The 18,644-nt window shown below is 34.2% G+C and overlaps 1 protein-coding gene across 1 annotated transcript in view; it reads right to left on the bottom strand.

Moving 5' to 3' along the window:
* LOC144979662 (neuroglian-like) overlaps positions 1–18,644 on the bottom strand; it is a 50,944-nt gene that overhangs the window by 17,021 nt on the left and 15,279 nt on the right. Inside the window, exons 4-6 of the mRNA XM_078926501.1 lie at positions 16,272–16,394; positions 14,785–14,881; positions 11,978–12,189 (exon numbers count right to left, since the gene is read on the bottom strand). Of these exons, the coding sequence (XP_078782627.1) occupies positions 11,978–12,189; positions 14,785–14,881; positions 16,272–16,394 (432 nt within the window). The remainder of the gene's footprint in view (positions 1–11,977; positions 12,190–14,784; positions 14,882–16,271; positions 16,395–18,644) is intronic.

The raw sequence follows: 18,644 nt of genomic DNA, 5'->3' as shown, positions 1-18,644 counted from the left end.
TTACATTAATTCCTACTTATAATATGTGGTACAAATAATGTATTATAGACATCTAGATCCATATACGAAGGATTACATTTCAATTAGTAATAAAAAAATATTTAAAAATAAATCATAATAATAGCATTATCATCATTTTAAAATTCAAGTTGAAGTTATTATCATTCATTGTTCATTGTTGATGTTTCAATTTTTTAAGCTTTTTAAGTCATCAGGGTGTAGTTTACAACTACATTGATATCAAATTGTTCTTTGTGGTCATCCATCAGAGGTCACATTTCTCAGTAATCCGTTCGTTTTGAGAATGGTCATCCTGTAAAAATTGTCAGTAATTGTTAATTAAGTCATTGTCTCCATTTAGAATGAGTTTTCATGCAATGAAAAAAATATATCAACTATAAGAGTTGAGGTGATTGTATCTAGTCTACGTGTTGCATTGTTGTGTGTGTTGTGGTCACTGAATAGCCCAAGTGTCATAAATTCACTTTAATTATTGTTAATTAATTAAAAACTTTTTCCTCTGTAAATGTCTTCGAATTATCACCATAATGTCTTCACATTCAAATATTTAGTCTTTAATAAATAATCAGACATTAGTCTGTCCGACTTGTTCACATCACATATTTAGTGTTAAGTAAATAATCAGTCATTAGTCTGTCCGACTTATTCATATTTAGTACAGTGTAAATAACTAAATAAGTAAAATCTAACACAGTATGTGATTGTGGGCTGTTACTAAAGTGACCAACTTTTGCAATTAGTGTGTTGTATTTGTTCGAGTCTTTTGAATTGGGACGAAAAAAGACTCTACAGGTAGCAAACGTATGCTTAACCTGTTGGGTTGTTTCTTGGTCTTGTGACGTCGCTGTAATCCATTCATCTCCGGCATCTGGGTCGATTCTCCTCGTTGATATTTGTGGTTGTCTTGTGTATATGTTGAATCTCATTGTAGATGAAATTGTAAAAATTCAAGATTAACTGTGTGCGAGATCTTGAATTTAAATGAAGTTTGACTTATCCAGCAAGTCAAAAGAAAGTTGTGAACTCAGCCATGTGTTGACAAAGAGTTCGTGTGTAGTAGTCGACAGAGGTCGTGCATTGTAATTGTCTGTGTTTGTTGATCGAGTTTTGATGAGGTGGCATGTGAGTACACACCAGGTAGATGATGTAATCTGTAGAGTACCGGTGGGTGACGTGAGTCCAAACACCAGGTAGATGATGTAACAATAACGTAGTCTAGTAGTGTATGTAGTAGGGTCGAATAAGGTCAACAATATTTTCGTTATTTGAACGCAGGTTGTTGAATATCATACGATAATGAATCCAAGGAAATCGCTCATGTGGCGTTTTGCGATACTTTTTCCTGCATTGTCTTATATACATATATAGCCTTTATCTTTTACAATGATACTAAGACAGGCGTTATTATAATATTCAATGTTTATAAGTTGTAGATATGGGTGCTGCACACTTGTATATTGACATAAGTTTAAATTTGAATACGCTCACCACTGAATATGATGGAAGTAGTATTGTTCACAATTGGACATCATTTTTGTAAAAACAATCGTATCTTGAACGTTTATGTAATTATTGACATCGTACATCGTTGGGTATTGTTGTCGTAGAAGTAAATACAAGTAATCCAATTGTTCAATAAAGAATGTAAATATAAAAAGGTTCATGGAAGAAATCTGTGTTGATACAGATATTATTTTATGAATTCTGTCAAGTTTGTATAAGTTGAAAGGTACGATGTAATTGAGGTTGCTGTGTAGTTTGTAGTCTGTAGATTGTGTTGATTCTGGACGTATCAATGACGTAGTGGTTGTCGAGATTGTTACTCCATTTCAAGGTATCCGTGGATAGACCAAAGGGATTAAGACATTTCCAGACCTCTGTTGTGGCTGTGTTTGAGTTGCCTCTGTCGTTGTCGCCGTCATTAGCGTTTCAGTCACTTCCGATTCATCAGGTGTGTCTTGTTTTGACATCGCCATTACTTCAGTTGGGTTCAAACTTGAAATTTTCCCGCTTACTCAATCCCTTTCCTAACCATGATAAGACTTTAGGCACAATTATATCCCGTTTTAACAAGCCTATTCCAACCATTATTATGACAGCTAATATACTTCCTGCTAATAATGCAACTAATTTCACAAAGTTAACCCTTCACTAATGGTGGTCTCATTCATTGCATTTATATCATTTATCAAACTAGACATGTCAATGTCAGCAACGTTATCCAAGTTCTTTATATCCCATGTTTGATTATATTTATTTATCACCCTGTTCAGAGGCTCCCACAAAGTATAGAATGAACCAGAAATTTTCATTTTGAGTGCTGAGAAATTTGCTCGTACATTAATGGTGGAGTTCATTGTGTAATATGAGGGAAGTGTAACATAATCACTATTAGCAGTACATCCTAAAGGCAATTTTACGACATCAAGTGGAGGTTTTGTACGTAATGTAAATGAACTAATCGTTTTGTCTTCGCAAAGTATTGTAAATCGCAATGGAAATACTGACGTTACAATCCACAGACCCTGAGAGATATATTTAGCTTGTGGAAGGTTTTCATTAGAACTTACAGTTACCTTACAAAGCTTTTTAATATTTTCTTTGTTTTCCAAAAACAACGCTATAATACAAAATTTACTAACATTAATGGGGTAAATCGGACTTTTGAATTCGCAATACGGCAATTCAGGTTTTGCACACGTGTCTGCTTCAATTCGAGATAACAAAACGTATTTAGTTTTCTCTTTATTGATCGCAATAGCATTAGCTTCTAGTTTATATTTTGCAACCATAAACTTAGAATTATATTGATAAGTGTTCGTGTCTTGTGACAACATATTAAGATTTGGGATTGGTAAATTATGGACCGCAAAGATTTCCATTTTTCTTCCATTATTTACTAGTGGTACAGAAATCATAATCAAAAGGTTATTGTCTTCAAAGCTTGTTGAACATGACAATATTTTGTAATAATTCCATAATTGTGTCAATGGATCTATTGGCAACGTTAATGATAATGGCAAATTAGATTTTATTTCCACTAACATATTTATCAGTAACTTTGGTGGAAGCACTGATGGAGATAATTTTCCCATCGACACTACAGCAATCTGTAATTGCAAATTTTCCAAACGTGCTATTGTTTCTAACATCATTTCACGAATGTCGTTAGCAATTTTGTCTAATTGTATATAGACACTCACAAAGGTTTTAAAACCTCCCAAATCGGTTTTTAATTCACTGTAGCCTTGATTCACTTGTTTATATAGTCGAGCAAGTCCAACATTTATTTTATTAATTCTCACTCTATTTTTAACTATTTCTGCATGCGACATGTTAATGAAAGACAAACTTTCTTTAACAATATGTTGGATTTTATTTTGACTTTGTTTCAACTTTTTCATCGCCTTCCGAATATTTCTTAAATCACTTTCACTCGTAGTACCAAATAAAAAACTCATTGCCTTGCCTACGAAGGGAAGCAATGATCTCTTGTTCCTTTGATTTAAAGATTTGTAACTTTGAAAACTATTTGTTATTTCGTATTTCATGTTTGTTATATGCTCCAGTTCATGTTTGATAAATTCAAAATGAACCCGATATGGTGGTTGCATCCTTCCTATGTCACTTTTTATTGCCCCGAAAACTAATTTTTCTAGCTGTGACGCCTTCTCAGAGAAATCGTTAATTAAATCTTCATACGGTTGTAAACTTAGGACCAGCGTTATGATCCATGAACTTCGTGAGGAACTGATTTCCTTTACTTTGTCAAACACAACATTTTCTTTGACCACAATAGCTTTGGTTAGAAACAGGGAAAGGTAAAGGGTAATGAACACCGACTGATGGTTCGTGCCCCACCTGTGGACAAGTACAAACATCAACTTAAATCACACCATTCATAACTCAAGGTTATTGGTAGTACATAATATTAACTTCATAAATATTACATTTATAGAGGTATCATTAATACTGTACAGTTATAAATCATAACATAAAAGATAAAAATTTTGATTCTTTTGTATGCTTCGTCAACGTTCTTCTCGTCCGATCGGTACTTTCTTTAAGAAAATAATATTCTTCTCATTTTCCCTTTTTTTTTTTTAATTTTTTTTTTTAAAACTGATACTTTACAAGCTAACCGCTTGTGTCACAATCATTATCAGCTGTCTGACTTTTCAGTCTTATTTTATAAACCGGTATTATTTTCTTTACATTCACTTTGAAACCTCTTAAAATTAAATATTCAGTCTCTTATATATATTTGACAATACAGTCTGATTATAATTCGTAGTTTCTTATATATTTGACAATACAGTCTTGATAACTTTGCAAATATCATCGACTTTGCGAGTCGAAGTAGCAATTGGTCTATTTTTACACTGGATTTCATGAACATTTTTTCTGCTCCTTGTGTTTTTATAAGCTTTTGTTCTAAGTCGTTTTTGTAATTCGAACATAGGAATGCCATCTTCAGATTGATCTGAATCGTCCAAGACTTTACGTTTATTAAACGTTTTCATAATACTATCTTCTTGTGCTGGTGTACCTATCATAGTGGTAGGTTGGTTGGATTCATAATCCATTATCTCTTCCTCATCAGCTAGATTTTCCTCTTCATTATCAATCAAATTTTCGCTATCATTATTCACAAAATTTGGATTTGGTTCGTTTAATTTTGGGATATCAGTTCTCTCATTATAATCATAAATGATAGTGTTTTGACTACTGTCTGAATCATTACTTTCGTTATCACTATCCTCCGGTGGTGATTCTGCAAGTGCTGCTTTACGTAATATTCGTCCTTGTTGTGGCTTTATTTGCCATTCAAGATTTGCTAATCTAAGATCATTTGCATGCGCTTTTATTATCCTGTTAGTTAATTGATTTTTTATCAAAAAGGATACTGGTGTTGTTTGTTTAACTATAATGTGATGGGTCAGCCAATTATTTTCTAGTTTGCTGGATTTAGCATGATTTCGATAATATACAGGATCTCCTACTTTAAGTGTTACGTCCTTTCTGTTTTATTTATGACTGTATTTTGTTTACGCCTCGCTTCTTTCGTGTTCTTTACAAGTGTCATAAACGTACGATGTTGATTTTCTAACGCGATTTTATGGAATTCCTCACCTTCGTATTTTCTTCTGGGTTTTAACACATTGTCTAGAGGGAGTACTGGGTCTCTATGGTATAACAAAAAAAAATGGAGACATTTTTGTGGTTTTCGAAACATTAGTGCGTATTGCTAGCAATATATTATTCAAGTGTATATCCCATGTGTCAATATTTTCCTGCATTTTTTTTGCTAATAGGTCATGCATAGTCCTATGACTTCTTTCAACTTTACTATTTGCTTCGGGGTGATAGAAACTTGTTTTAATATGAACAATATTTAAATATTCAAGAGTTTCTTTAAAATATTTATTATCAAACTCTCGTCCGTTGTCTGTAGTAATTGATAATAAGCATGAATGTCTAGGTATTATTTCTTCTAGCAAAAGGTTTATGATACTGTCAGCCGTCTTATCTGGCACTGGAAATGCCTCCGGCCAACCTGAATATTTGTCTATAAAAGTTACAATATATTTATTTCCTGACAACGTTTGTTTGTAAGGTCCCGATAAATCTAAAGAGACGCTTGCCATAGGATAAGGTGGGATATCTGTATCTTGTATCGGTGCTTTTTGTTGTTTCATATTTCTTACTTTACATGTCACACATTCTCCTAGAATCTCATGTAACTCCTTATATAAATTTGGCCAATAATATTTTAATTTTATAGCATCGAACATTTTTCCTACTGACATATGCCCATTTGAATGATGGTACTGTTTAATCACATGTTGCTTTAAATGCTTTGGCACATACAGTCTTAATATTGGATCCTCATCTACTTGTGAAATATAATATAGAATGTCATCAACTACGATGAATTTATTATATAAAGAAGTATCAGCTGTTCCATCTGTTAATTTTGTTTTATTTCTACTATATCTGAATCCTTCTGTTGTTCATCTTTTATATCAAAGTCGGGTAACGTAGGGCGTTCGTCATTATTTTCATCATGGACTTCGACATTTATAAATTCCTCAGGATTAAATTTATTTGAATTTAAAGTTGCGATTTCAACAGTGGTATCTTCATTTTCTGGCGGCGATCGAGATAACAAATCGGCACATACATTTTCTGATCCTTTTAAATATTCTATTTCACAGTCATAAGAGTTTATAGTTAACGCCCAGGCTTGAATTCTTCTATTTTTCTGTTCCGCACTAAACAAATATTTTAAAGGCTGGTGGTCTGTTTTTATTACAAATTTCGCATTATATAAATAATAATGTAATTTATTCAGGGCATAATGAATTGCAAAAGCTTCTTTCTCTGAAGTTGAATATGACTTTATTTGTGACTGCGACATTTTATGACTTAAAAAGTATATTGGTTTTTCACTGGAAATGCCTCGTATACACTCTTTTTCATCTTCACAACTTTGTACTAGAACTGCACCTACACATGTATCTGAACTATCAGTATACAAAATGTAAGGCTTGTTTGGATCAGGGTACGCGAGCAATGGAACCACAGTTAAACTATCCTTCATATAATCAAATGCTCTTTGACAGTTTTCATCCCAATTAAAACGTGCATATTTCTTTGTCAACGAGATGATCGGCTCGGCTATTTTAGCAAAATTTGGAATGAAACGCCTGTACCAACTTGTCAAACCTAAAAAACTGCGTGCTTGTTTTACACTCGCTGGAGGTTTCAACGATTTAATCGCGTTCACCTTTTCAGTATCAGGTTTAACTCCTTTGGTGTTTATTATAAAGCCTAAATACTTAGTCTCTGATTGTGCAAAACTACATTTGGATAATTTTAGTCTCAAATTATGTTGTAAAAGCCGATCAAACACTAATTGGATATGGTATAAATGATCTTCCAGTGTTGATTTTGTATAAATCAATATGTCATCTATATAAGCGGTTGTAAAATGTTCATACCCTATCAACAACTTATTTATCATACGTTGAAATATGGAAGGTGCGTTCTTTAAGCCGAATGGTAAAACGTTAAACTCATATTTACCTTTAAAACATGAAAATGAGGTTTTCGGAATGGAACTTTCACACATTGAAATTTGATGAAATCCAGATTTTAAATCAAATAATGAAAAATACTGACTACCTTTTAAATTACCAATTATATCATCAATCAGTGGAATAGGATAACTTTTTATTCTCACTATTTTATTCAATGCCCTAAAATCAATGCACATGCGTGGTTTCGGTTTATTACCCAAACCATCTACTTTCTTTTCTACAAGAACTACCGGAAAATTCCATGGGCTAAAACTTGGCCTGATAATTCCAGCACTCAACATTTCATCTATCGTGTCACTAACATTATCTCTCTGTGATAACGGTATTCTATACGGGCGCAGGTTAATGGGGTCATGGTTACCTGTATCTATGTCGGCTTCTAATAGATCAGTACATTGTAAATCTGAATCATCAAACGCAAATACATTTTTATTTCTGAGAATCATTTCTGTCACTGGCTTCTTACATTCATCATTTACTATAATTTGTTTAATGAATTCCTCATCCGACTTAACTTCGGTTTTTGGGTTTAATCGAGGACAATCAATAGCGTTAACCACGCTCACCTCTTGTATTTTTCCAATGATACAACCTCTTTTCAACCGAACATATTTATTTGATAGATTTATTAGCTGTAGAGGAAATGTTCGTTTTTTATTCAATCTAATTATTGATGAGCTTATTTTAATTTCTGGCTGTTCGCTTATAAATCCCCTGTCTAACTCTATAATTTCATAACTTTTCTCCTCATCAAAATATGGATTTTTCTTTATCCTAGCCTCTACTAGATACACAGTTTTCGGTTTTATCTCTATGGTTTTTGTTAAACGAGATACTGCTGACACGTGAATATCATTTTCTAGCGGAACATAGGCATTCTGTATTCTCATTTTCCCTAGATCAAAATATAATCTAACACCATTTTTAACTAAAAAATCCCTACCAAGGATTATACTCCTATTCAAATCTGAAACTACAATAAAGCTGTGTTTTAACCTAATGCCAGCTATTTTAAAATCTAATTCTACTTCACCTAAAACATTTAGATTAGAACCATTTGCAGAACACAATGTTATGCGTTTTCTTTTTAATGGTGTTTTATACTTAAGACTGTTATAAACTCGCTGATTAATTATACTAAGTTCTGATCCCGTATCTACAAGCGCTCTTATTTGTGCTTGTTGTATTTTAACGAGACAAGAATTTGGGTTATTTGAAACATTTAAACTGTAGACTGAATATTGAGAATTATTTTTTCTCCCCAAAGCGGTTTCGCTCTTTGAAGAGTTTTCTAGTTTTTTGTGTTTGGTTTATTAAACGTCCTAAAAGTTCTGTTGAATTCATGAAAACTTTGTCGATTCGGCTTATCCCATTCCTTGTTCCGATCAAAATTACCACCTGAATTTCCACGTCGATTATAATTACTGTAGCCACTTTGTGAATTTGAATTCATCGAATTGCCCCTTTGAGCACTTTTCAAACTTCGGCAATCCCTTTGGATATGTCCTAGCTTGTTACAAAAGTAACATCGGATAGGCTGATTTCTATGTCTTGTGTCATTAGTCACAACATTAATCTCCCTTCTTCTGCAGTTAACAGCAATATGTCCCTGTCTGCCGCATATTGTGCATACTTTATTTTTTGTTTTCATATATTGGACTTCCATGTCCTCTTCTTTACGCACATTAGAAGAAAATCGAGAAACGAATCTTCTTCTTAAATTTTGCTCCCCTATAGCTATTTTCAAAGCTGCATCTAACGTTTGTGGACTTTCTCTCAATATCCTAAATTTCATTCCATCATCTAACAGTCCGTCTACAAAATAGCTTACTAACTGTCTCTCCACGAGAGTTTTAGTTTCTGCTAAATCCATTCTAACATCTGCAAATGCCTCTGATGCGAGATTAAGCAATCTTTGATTAAATGCAGTAATTGTCTCACCGGGCTTTTGTTTAATCTGCCTTAACAGATTTGTTGCTTGCTCTGGACTCGTAATATTTGAAAAATGAACAGCTAACTCAGCTTTCAAAGCATTCCAAGTCTGTATATTATTTGAATTATCCTTTTGCCAGTGAACAATAAAATCACTGACAGGCCCCTTTGCTGTCATTAACGCAATTTTTATCTGGTTTATATCATTGTAACTATTGAGCAAGCTATATTTTTCAACACTCTTAATCCATTCCGCAAATTTGTGAGAAGCCCCGTCAAAGGGTTCTATCAAGTGACCTACTCCTTGATTTGAGATAGAACTCGACAATTGATCTAGTGTTAATTGTAAATTTTGTACTATTGTTGCTGCATCAATTACCGGATTTTCGGCCATTTTTGTTTGTTTTGTTTCTTAATTAATATCCCCTTAACTAATTCCTTGTATTTATTTATTTATTTACCTTCTGACACCGTGTTTCGAAATAACTTTAGATAACTTGGAGGAGACAGATATATTACGCTCATATATGGTGTAAACGTTTCTACGACAATAACCAATTATTTTTAAACATTTGATACAATGTACTAATTCTCTGTCTTCACTAGTATCCCTTACTGCTATTATTTTATCAACACTATCAAATTTATTACGCCAATATAAAGGTTCCCTAACATCCAAAATTTCTCTACAATACTCACACACTATTATAGTTTTCATTTCTGACTTTATTCTTTTTTTTTTTTTTTTTTTTTGTTGTTAATAATTATTTATTTCTTTATTCATTTTCTCTTACCAATATTCTTTCAATACACTCGCTGTATATTAAATATTTTCCTTCAAATGCCTCTATTTCTTCCAATGTTAAAGCTATATAATAATAACCTATTTCAGCATCACATAAATCTTTATCGCAATGAATGGACACCGTCTTACTCGTTTCATCTATAACATATTGCCCTAGTTTAATATCACTTATCTCATCGATAATTACGGTTCCTTGAGTATCACTAAAATGAAAAAAATTATCTTTTGATAAATATTCTGCTTCCCCAAAAACTTTATTGCAACCCGGGCATCTAATTGTAAAAAATTCTAAAAATTGTGCCATTTCTTGTTACCAAATAACATAATCACTAAACCCTCCTACAGCAAATCATGTTGATTTCTATTTCCTCGAGAACAGAAACATCCACATCTAATTCTATTTTTAATTTACCCCTTTCTTCACTAGGCCCAACTTCATCGTGATATATATGGTCAATTTTAATATCCCTCAAATACAAAAATATAATCCTCGTCTAAATTTTCAGCATAACCTATACTTTTATAATTTTTTGATCTTAATTTATTTTGCTTTATTATTTTTAATTGTGGTAGTTGTTCTGGTTTCATTATATTAAGATAAAGTAATTCAAAATTTTAGCCAACTTCGTTAATTTAAAAACATCTTCACAAGAACACATCCTGGTCACGGCACCAAATTAGATACATAATGTGGGGTAGTTGCACACATATGTAATGGCTTGTGATCTTATATAGCGATTTTTATTGCGTTGTTTAACAATCCAACTTACATTTTCACAAATTGCAACCAAACAAATTCTATGTCCAAAAATATTCAAATAAAAGATGGTGAGCACAAAAGGTTTAAAGTGTGCAGCTCATGGTCAAGTTGAATCCTACCCTTTTCCTCGAAACATCCTCTTTTATCCCTATCAAAATTTTACCCACAGTTCCATTGTTTCCACGCCCCCTTGCAGTTTTGGCAGTTCCCTGTCAGTCTATAATCCAACCCCTAAGAGTAAGACCAAATCATAATCAAACCTGAAACGTCAATTCCTACATATTGGTGTTAAACCCCGCCTTTTATGATATAATATTACTTTTGGTAAACGTTAGTTCAGTACGCCCAAATAATCTGTACGCCCAAATAATAAATTCCAACTATAATTTGATGCTATTATCCCCAATAACCAAGTAACACCGATCAAAGAAAGTAATTTTCTAGTACTCAATATAATGACCAATCCTTTAACTTTGGAACGTAAAACTGACCTAGACTACTCAATATAATGACCAAGTTTAACTGATATACAAGCACTGTGAACTCATTAAACCCACTTGCTATAAGCTAACTCTCTTACAGATGAAGACAAAGATGATGATGATGATGATGATGATGATGATGATGATGATGATGAATTCAAATGTGATGACGATGAGGATGACAATGATGATGACAATGAGATGATGACAAAGATGATGATGATGATGATGATGATGATGATGATGATGATGATGATGATGATGATGATGGTGATGATGATGATGATGATGAATTCAAATGTGATGACGATGAGGATGACAATGATGATGACAATGAGATGAAGACAAAGATGATGATGATGATGATGATGATGATGATGATGATGATGATGATGATGATGATGATGATCCTTATTTCATAACCTTTAAGATTCCTTAGTGAAGCAAGGCCATTCCAGTAGTAAGTACATAAATTGAGAAATAAAATAATCATAAAATAAATAAATAAACAAGTCATAAATAACATAATAACAATGTTTAAAAAACAAAAAAAAAAAAAAAAAAATATTTTAAATCACGACACTACATAATAAATAAGCATGAATACAGAAACACAAACAAAATCCAAGCAACATCTATTTCAGAAATATGTACGGTTTCTTCGAACTACAGTTTCCTCATGTCCCAAGGAATTCCAGGAAATCGTGCTGGAATGTAAACAAACAAACAAACAATAAAGAAATAAAGAAATAAACTTTAAAAGTTTCTATGTACCCAACCACTTGGTCAGGTCCATCCTGACCTAATTCCAGATAGGCGTGCAGGGTCAATGCCCTATGACCTTTTTCCCAATAAATATTTTGTTGTTACTTACATGTGACATTGAGGTAAACAGGTGACTTGTTTGTGTTTCCAATTCGATTAAAAACAGAGCAATAGTATGACTTGTCGTCTTGCTCTTGGAGGTCCTTCACGATAAGAGCTCGGTTGTTGTCCAACAGCTCAAACTTGTAGCTATTTTGAATCTCTTTCCTCTCAGAGTCGAACCATTTTATGGTGGGCAGATGTACAGCTGTAGTGGGATCACTTAAAAGAGGGGGTAGAATACAGTTAAAAACGTGTACCAAAATGAAGTCACTTGAATACACATCTACACACATACACACACACACACACACACAAACAAACATATACATAGACTCAAGTAGAGTACAACTCCTCATAAATCGAGTTACACCAACGATAGTAGAAGGAAAGATGAGCAACTTGGAGTCATTTTCTCTTTCGAGACCATTCGAGTAATTTCCCTTTCCTAATAGGGGGATTAACAATGAACTTTTTTATAATTATAAGTATTTTGCAGTCGTAACAAGCAGTTCGTTGGTTGAAAACGGTCGCAGTTCTAATTATTTACAATTAATTATATAAATGGAATATATGGGTCTGTATTCACTCTCCTTACCAGCTATTTTTAGAATTTTCCCCGAATATTCACTCCCACCCATCACAAAAATAGACTTTTCTTTTTCAAACAAAAAGGTAAAAAGCGAACTCTACAACACAGTGTTTAGTATCTATAGCTGTAATCAAAGCATTTCTTTACATTTTGTGATGTACAACAGAAATCAGAATGAGAAAATTGTCGGTTACATCGTAACGAATGTGACGATTTTCCTATGGGTGGTAAGGAGAGAGTTAATGTATGCCTCCAATTTCATTTTGTGAATTTTACCCTATTTACGCTTGATAACAAAGGTGACTTGGTGAACCAAGCAGAACTCAAACAGGCTCCATACCTTAAGTTGATGGATTCGACAAGAGAGAGGAGAAAGCGCAACAATCACATTTTTCATCAAAATTCAAAAAATTGATTTGCTATTGTTTGTTGTTGTTTTGTTTTTGGATATTTTACGGCGCTTGGACACTTTTGGGTCTTCCAGTGCCAGTAAAAAGAGAATAATACGGGGGAAAGGAATCGATAGATCAGAAGTTAGAAGCACCAAAGAAACCTGACTGTAAAAAGGGAACAGAATATTCCACGAGCAATCTATCTTGTTACTAGTTTGTTTGTTTGTTTAGTTTTTGTTTTGTCTTGTTTTGTATTGCTTTTTTTTTTACATTGCGAGGGGGGGGGGGGGGATTGGGATTTTACTGCGTTTGTGACACTTTGACTGTTAGTATTTTACTATTATTAAGTCATTTCAGCGCCAGTAAAAAGAAGGATAATTTAGAGAAACGTAGATCTAGAGCACCAAAGAAAAGGTTAGAGAAGAGAGTCTGATTCAAATAGGAAACGGAAACGGATGTATCCATGAGTAATCCACCGATAGGCCCATTTCCGCATGACCTAAAAGTACCAGTCAGCAAAAGCAAAGGTCCAACTTAGAGGACACACCGAAATGTTTACAATTAAATGAAAACAAGAAGACTAAACAAGGCAAAACAAAACAACCGAAAGACAAACAAACAAACAAACAAACAAACAAACAAACAACAAACAAACAAAAATTGAGCTTTTATAGGGCAATATCCACAAAACATGCTCAAAGTGCTTTACAAGGGGTCGTTAGCCAACCGCAATACATTATCATTAATATTATTATTATCATTATTATTATTATTATTATTATTATTATTATTATTATTATTATTATTATTATTATATTATTATTATTATTATTATTATTATTATTATTATTATTATTATTATCGTTATTATTCATCTTCATGTGCTATTGTGGTATGACACTTGCTTTCGAATCAGAAGGTCCTGGGTTCGAACCTCGCTCAGCGCATACTTGAGTCCTTGGAAAAGGCTCTTTACTCACATTCTTTCACCGTACTCAAGTGTAAAATGAGTCCTGGCCTTTGTAAGAAATAAATTGTAATATCGCCTGACAGGCGTCATGCTTCGTTCTACATGTTGGTCAGGGACCCCTTGTAAAGCGCTCTGAGCACATTTAGTGGATATTGCGCTGTATAAAAGCTCTTTTTTTATAGTACTGGTGATGGTGATGGTGATATTGTTGTTAATTGTTGTTAATCATGATGATGATGATGATGATGATGATGATGATGATGATGATGATGATGATGATGATGATGTTCAGACAACAACAACAAAAAAATACATAATAAAAACATAAACACATTACAAAAAAAAAACAAAAAAACAAACAAACAAAAACAACCAAACAAACAGATCGACAAAATGTTATGTGTTTTGTATTATATTCTTTTTTAAAAAAGTTGTTATTTCCTTATCTTGATTACATTCTACTGTCCACAGCTTATAGCAGCTTCGGATGACTTTGATTAAAATGCTAATAAAAAAATTATTTTTTTTAAACCCACAAAACAAAGGAAAAGAAATAAATAAAAAATAAATAAATAAATAAAATAAATAAAAATAAATAAAATTCTCTTTATTCATCCCCAAGGGGAAATTTGTCTTTAGGGTCTATTCCAAGGGAAGACTGGAATAACCCAGGCGTCAGCCGCAGTGCAGCGCTGCAAAGTGAGCTAGGGCGAGGTGACTTGCTCAAGGCCACACAGCGCAGTGGCGGGTGATCGAACTCGTTACCTTTTAGGTACGAAGCAAAGACCGTACCGCTGAGCCACGCTGCTCCTTATAACAGAGTAAAAACAAAAATAGACAAACCAAAAATGAATTCTAACTACCCAGAGAAGAAACACTCTAGTCTGGCCGAGGCTCCAAGTCTGCCCTTGACAGTGTTAGTTTGATACTGGAGTACAGGAACAGTTACTCCTCTGTGATCTGTGGATTGAGACAGAACATCCATTATGTAATAGATTAAAGGGAAATAATCATTAATATCTACGACAACTAATGGGTATCATCATTATCTGAGTTACGTCCCTTAAATAAACAGGAAATAAAGAGTTTTAGAAAACCGCCAAAATGGCTTGTTCTTGTACTCCTTCTCCTTCTTCTCCTTCTTCTCCTTCTCCTTCTTCTTCTTCTTCTTCTTCTTCTTCTTCTTCTTCTTCTTCTTCTTCTTCTTCTTCTTCTTCTTCTTCTTCTTCTTCTTCTCCTCCTCCTCCTCCTCCTCCTCCTCCTCCTCCTCCTCTCTCTTCTTCTTCTTCTTCTTCTCTCCTCCTCTCTCCTTCTTCTTCTTCTTCTTCTTCTTCTTCTTCTTCTTCTTCTTCTTCTTCTTCTTCTTCTTCTTCTTCTTCTCCTTCTCCGTCTTCTCAAACTTCAAAATGTTTACAGTAATGGTGTGTTGATTCTCTTTCTCGGGGGGAAAATATTCACAACAAAGTTACATCCAGTGGCAAAGCTTAACAATAATTTTAGGTTGTTTCAAATTGGGTAATAATATATATAATTTAAACAGTAATTAACAGTGTTGGAATCAGCCTCACTGTCTTTCAAATTGATCTCTTCCCTGGAGGGCGATGGGAAGGTAATATAATGGACAACACAAGCTGCTCATTAGTTGTTTATATTTGTACATTTTTCGGATAAAGACATTGATATAAAAAACCAGGAGTAACCTCTGCATTTTGACACTCGTGTCCCACGGGACGAGGAGAAATGCCTTTCACAAAGACGTGATCCACGACCAGCTGTTGAACAAGCCTCGAGCCTCGCTCTGCGCATAGTTGAATCCTTGGAAAAGACTCTTTACTCACATTCTCTCACCGTACTCAGGTGTAAAATGAGTACCTGGCTGTCAACAGCGTTGTCTCTGTCCGAATTGTAATATTGCGTAACAGATGTCATGTTTCATTCTACATGTTATGTGTTGCTGTTGGTCAGGGACCCTTTGTAAAGCGCTTTGATTACATTTAGTGGATATTGCGCTATATAAAAGATCTAATTTTAAAAATAATGTTTCTATTTCATAATATTTTTTTGATATATTGCGTCTTAACTCACTCAACTCTAACACTGACTATATCCGTAGTTAACCCGGGTTACTTTTACCCCATGCCTATTTATTACATTTTTCTGAGGCAAATTATAGACGTAATATCAAAGCTAATGTTTTTAGTATTCTTAGTTTTTACATGTTAATGATAATTGAATAAAACTATCTATGTACATGCTCTTTTTTCAATAATTTATTTTCCAATTTCGAAAAGAAGCAAAAATCTCTAGGATTGAGTGAGTTAAACACAATATGATACAATCCTGGACCTACCAGTGGGGTTGACAACCAAATTGTATGAGTTGCCCAATCTAATGGATTTCAAACTAAGACTGGTGCAGCCACACCTGTAACTTGAGGAATCACCAGGTAAGACATATGTAAAATGGAGGTCTCCTGTTGGGAAATAAAATGAGAATGGATTTAGATAAAATGGAGGTCATCTGTCAAGTGTTACAGTGAGAATTGGTTTGATAAAATGGAGGTCATCTGTCAAGTGTTACAGTGAGAATTGGTTTGATAAAAGGGGGGTCATCTGTCAAGTGTTACAGTGAGAATTGGTTTGATAAAATGGAGGTCATCTATCAAGTGTTACGGTGAGAATTGGTTTGATAAAATGGAGGTCATCTGTCAAGTGTTAAAGTGAGAATTAGGGGAGGGCATCCGGGTCACCAAAAGGTCAACGACGCTTTAGGTTTTGAGAAGTCAGGTCATCGACGACTGAGAACTTCCCGACCTCCACTTAGTTCTCGATGCTTTTCTCGTCTCGAGAATCTTGGTCGTCGATGCTTCTCGTATTGAGTCCCGAGTCCCGAGTCTCGAGACTATACTGCGCGAGCGACGCACGCGTTACTAACAATGTGTACTATCTGCATTGTTCACCCCTCTCTCGTCGGCGATGATTCCAGCGAAGCTCGAGACTTTTTTGCGTCTCGATGCTTTTTTGAGTCTCGAGACTCAAAAAAGTCTCGAGCATCGCTCTAGTCATCGGTGCTTTCATTCAATACCTAGTCATTGGTATTGGGTATTGACGTTATATCATATTTTAAACAGCTAACAAAAGACAAACGTAGTAAATAGATCAAAATGGTTATAGGTATCAATGTTTTATTATTATACAAAGTGAATTTATTTAATGTATTTTAAGTTTTAATACAAAAAAGCCATCCAAAGCTCAGTTGAAGTGCTACTTCTCGGGAATTCCCGACTTTTCCTTGGTCATCGAGTTCGGGAAGTTTTGAGTGTTGGTGGCCGATGACTTGAGGTATCATCGAGACTTCCGCTCGACACTAGTGAGAATTGGTTTGATAAAATGGAGGTCATCTGTCAAGTGTTACAGTGAGAATTGGTTTGATAAAATGGAGGTCATCTGTCAAGTGTTACAGTGAGAATTGGTTTGATAAAATGGAGGTCATCTGTCAAGTGTTACGGTGAGAATTGGTTTGATAAAATGGAGGTCATCTGTCAAGTGTTACAGTGAGAATTGTTTTGATACAATGGAGGTCATCTGTCAAGTGTTACGATGAGAATTGGTTTGATACAATGGAGGTCACCATCAAGTATTAAAGTGAGAATTGGTTTGATAAAATGGAGGTCAACTGTCAAGTGTTACAGTGAGAATTGGTTTGATACAATGGAGGTCATCTGTCAAGTGTTACAGTGAGAATTGGTTTGATAAAATGGAGGTCATCTGTCAAGTGTTACAGTGAGAATTGGTTTGATAAAATGGAGGTCATCTGTCAAGTGTTACAGTGAGATGTGGTTTGATAAAATGGAGGTCATCTGTCAAGTGTTACGGTGAGAATTGGTTTGATAAAATGGAGGTCATCTGTTAAGTGTTAAAGTGAGAATTGGTTTGATAAAATGGAGGTCATCTATCAAGTGTTACAGTGAGAATTAGTTTGATAAAATGGAGGTCATCTGTCAAGTGTTACGGTGAGAATTGGTTTGATAAAATGGAGGTCATCTGTCAAGTGTTACAGTGAAAATTGGTTTGATAAAATGGAGGTCATCTGTCAAGTGTTACGGTGAGAATTAGTTTGATAAAATGGAGGTCAACTGTCAAGTGTTACAGTGAGAATTGGTTTGATAAAATGGAGGTCATCTATCAAGTGTTACGGTGAGAATTGGTTTGATAAAATGGAGGTCAACTGTCAAATGTTACAGTGAGAATTGGTTTGATACAATGGAGGTCATCTGTCAAGTGTTACGGTGAGAATTGGTTTGATAAATGGAGGTCATTTGTCAAGTGTTACAGTGAGAATTGGTTTGATAAATTGGAGGTCATCTGTCAAGTGTTACAGTGAGAATTGGTTTGATAAAATGGAGGTCATCTATCAAGTGTTACGGTGAGAATTGGTTTGATAAAATGGAGGTCATCTGTCAAGTGTTACAGTGAATTGGTTTGATAAAATGGAGGTCACCTGCCAAGTGTTACGGTGAGAATTGGTTTGATAAAATGGAGGTCAACTGTCAAATGTTACAGTGAGAATTGGTTTGATAAAATGGAGGTCATCTATCAAGTGTTACGGTGAGAATTGGTTTGATAAAATGGAGGTCAACTGTCAAATGTTACAGTGAGATTTGGTTTGAAACAATGGAAGTCACCATCAAGATTAAAGTGAAAATTGGTTTGATAAAATGGAG

The sequence above is a fragment of the Berghia stephanieae genome, chromosome 9 (assembly GCF_034508935.2).
Source record: "Berghia stephanieae isolate SIO BIC M18660-M18661 chromosome 9, UCSD_Bste_1.3, whole genome shotgun sequence".
Lineage (NCBI taxonomy): Eukaryota > Metazoa > Mollusca > Gastropoda > Nudibranchia > Aeolidiidae > Berghia > Berghia stephanieae.
Note: the sequence above shows the minus strand (reverse complement) of the source record. Positions and strands in the feature narration are given on the sequence as shown.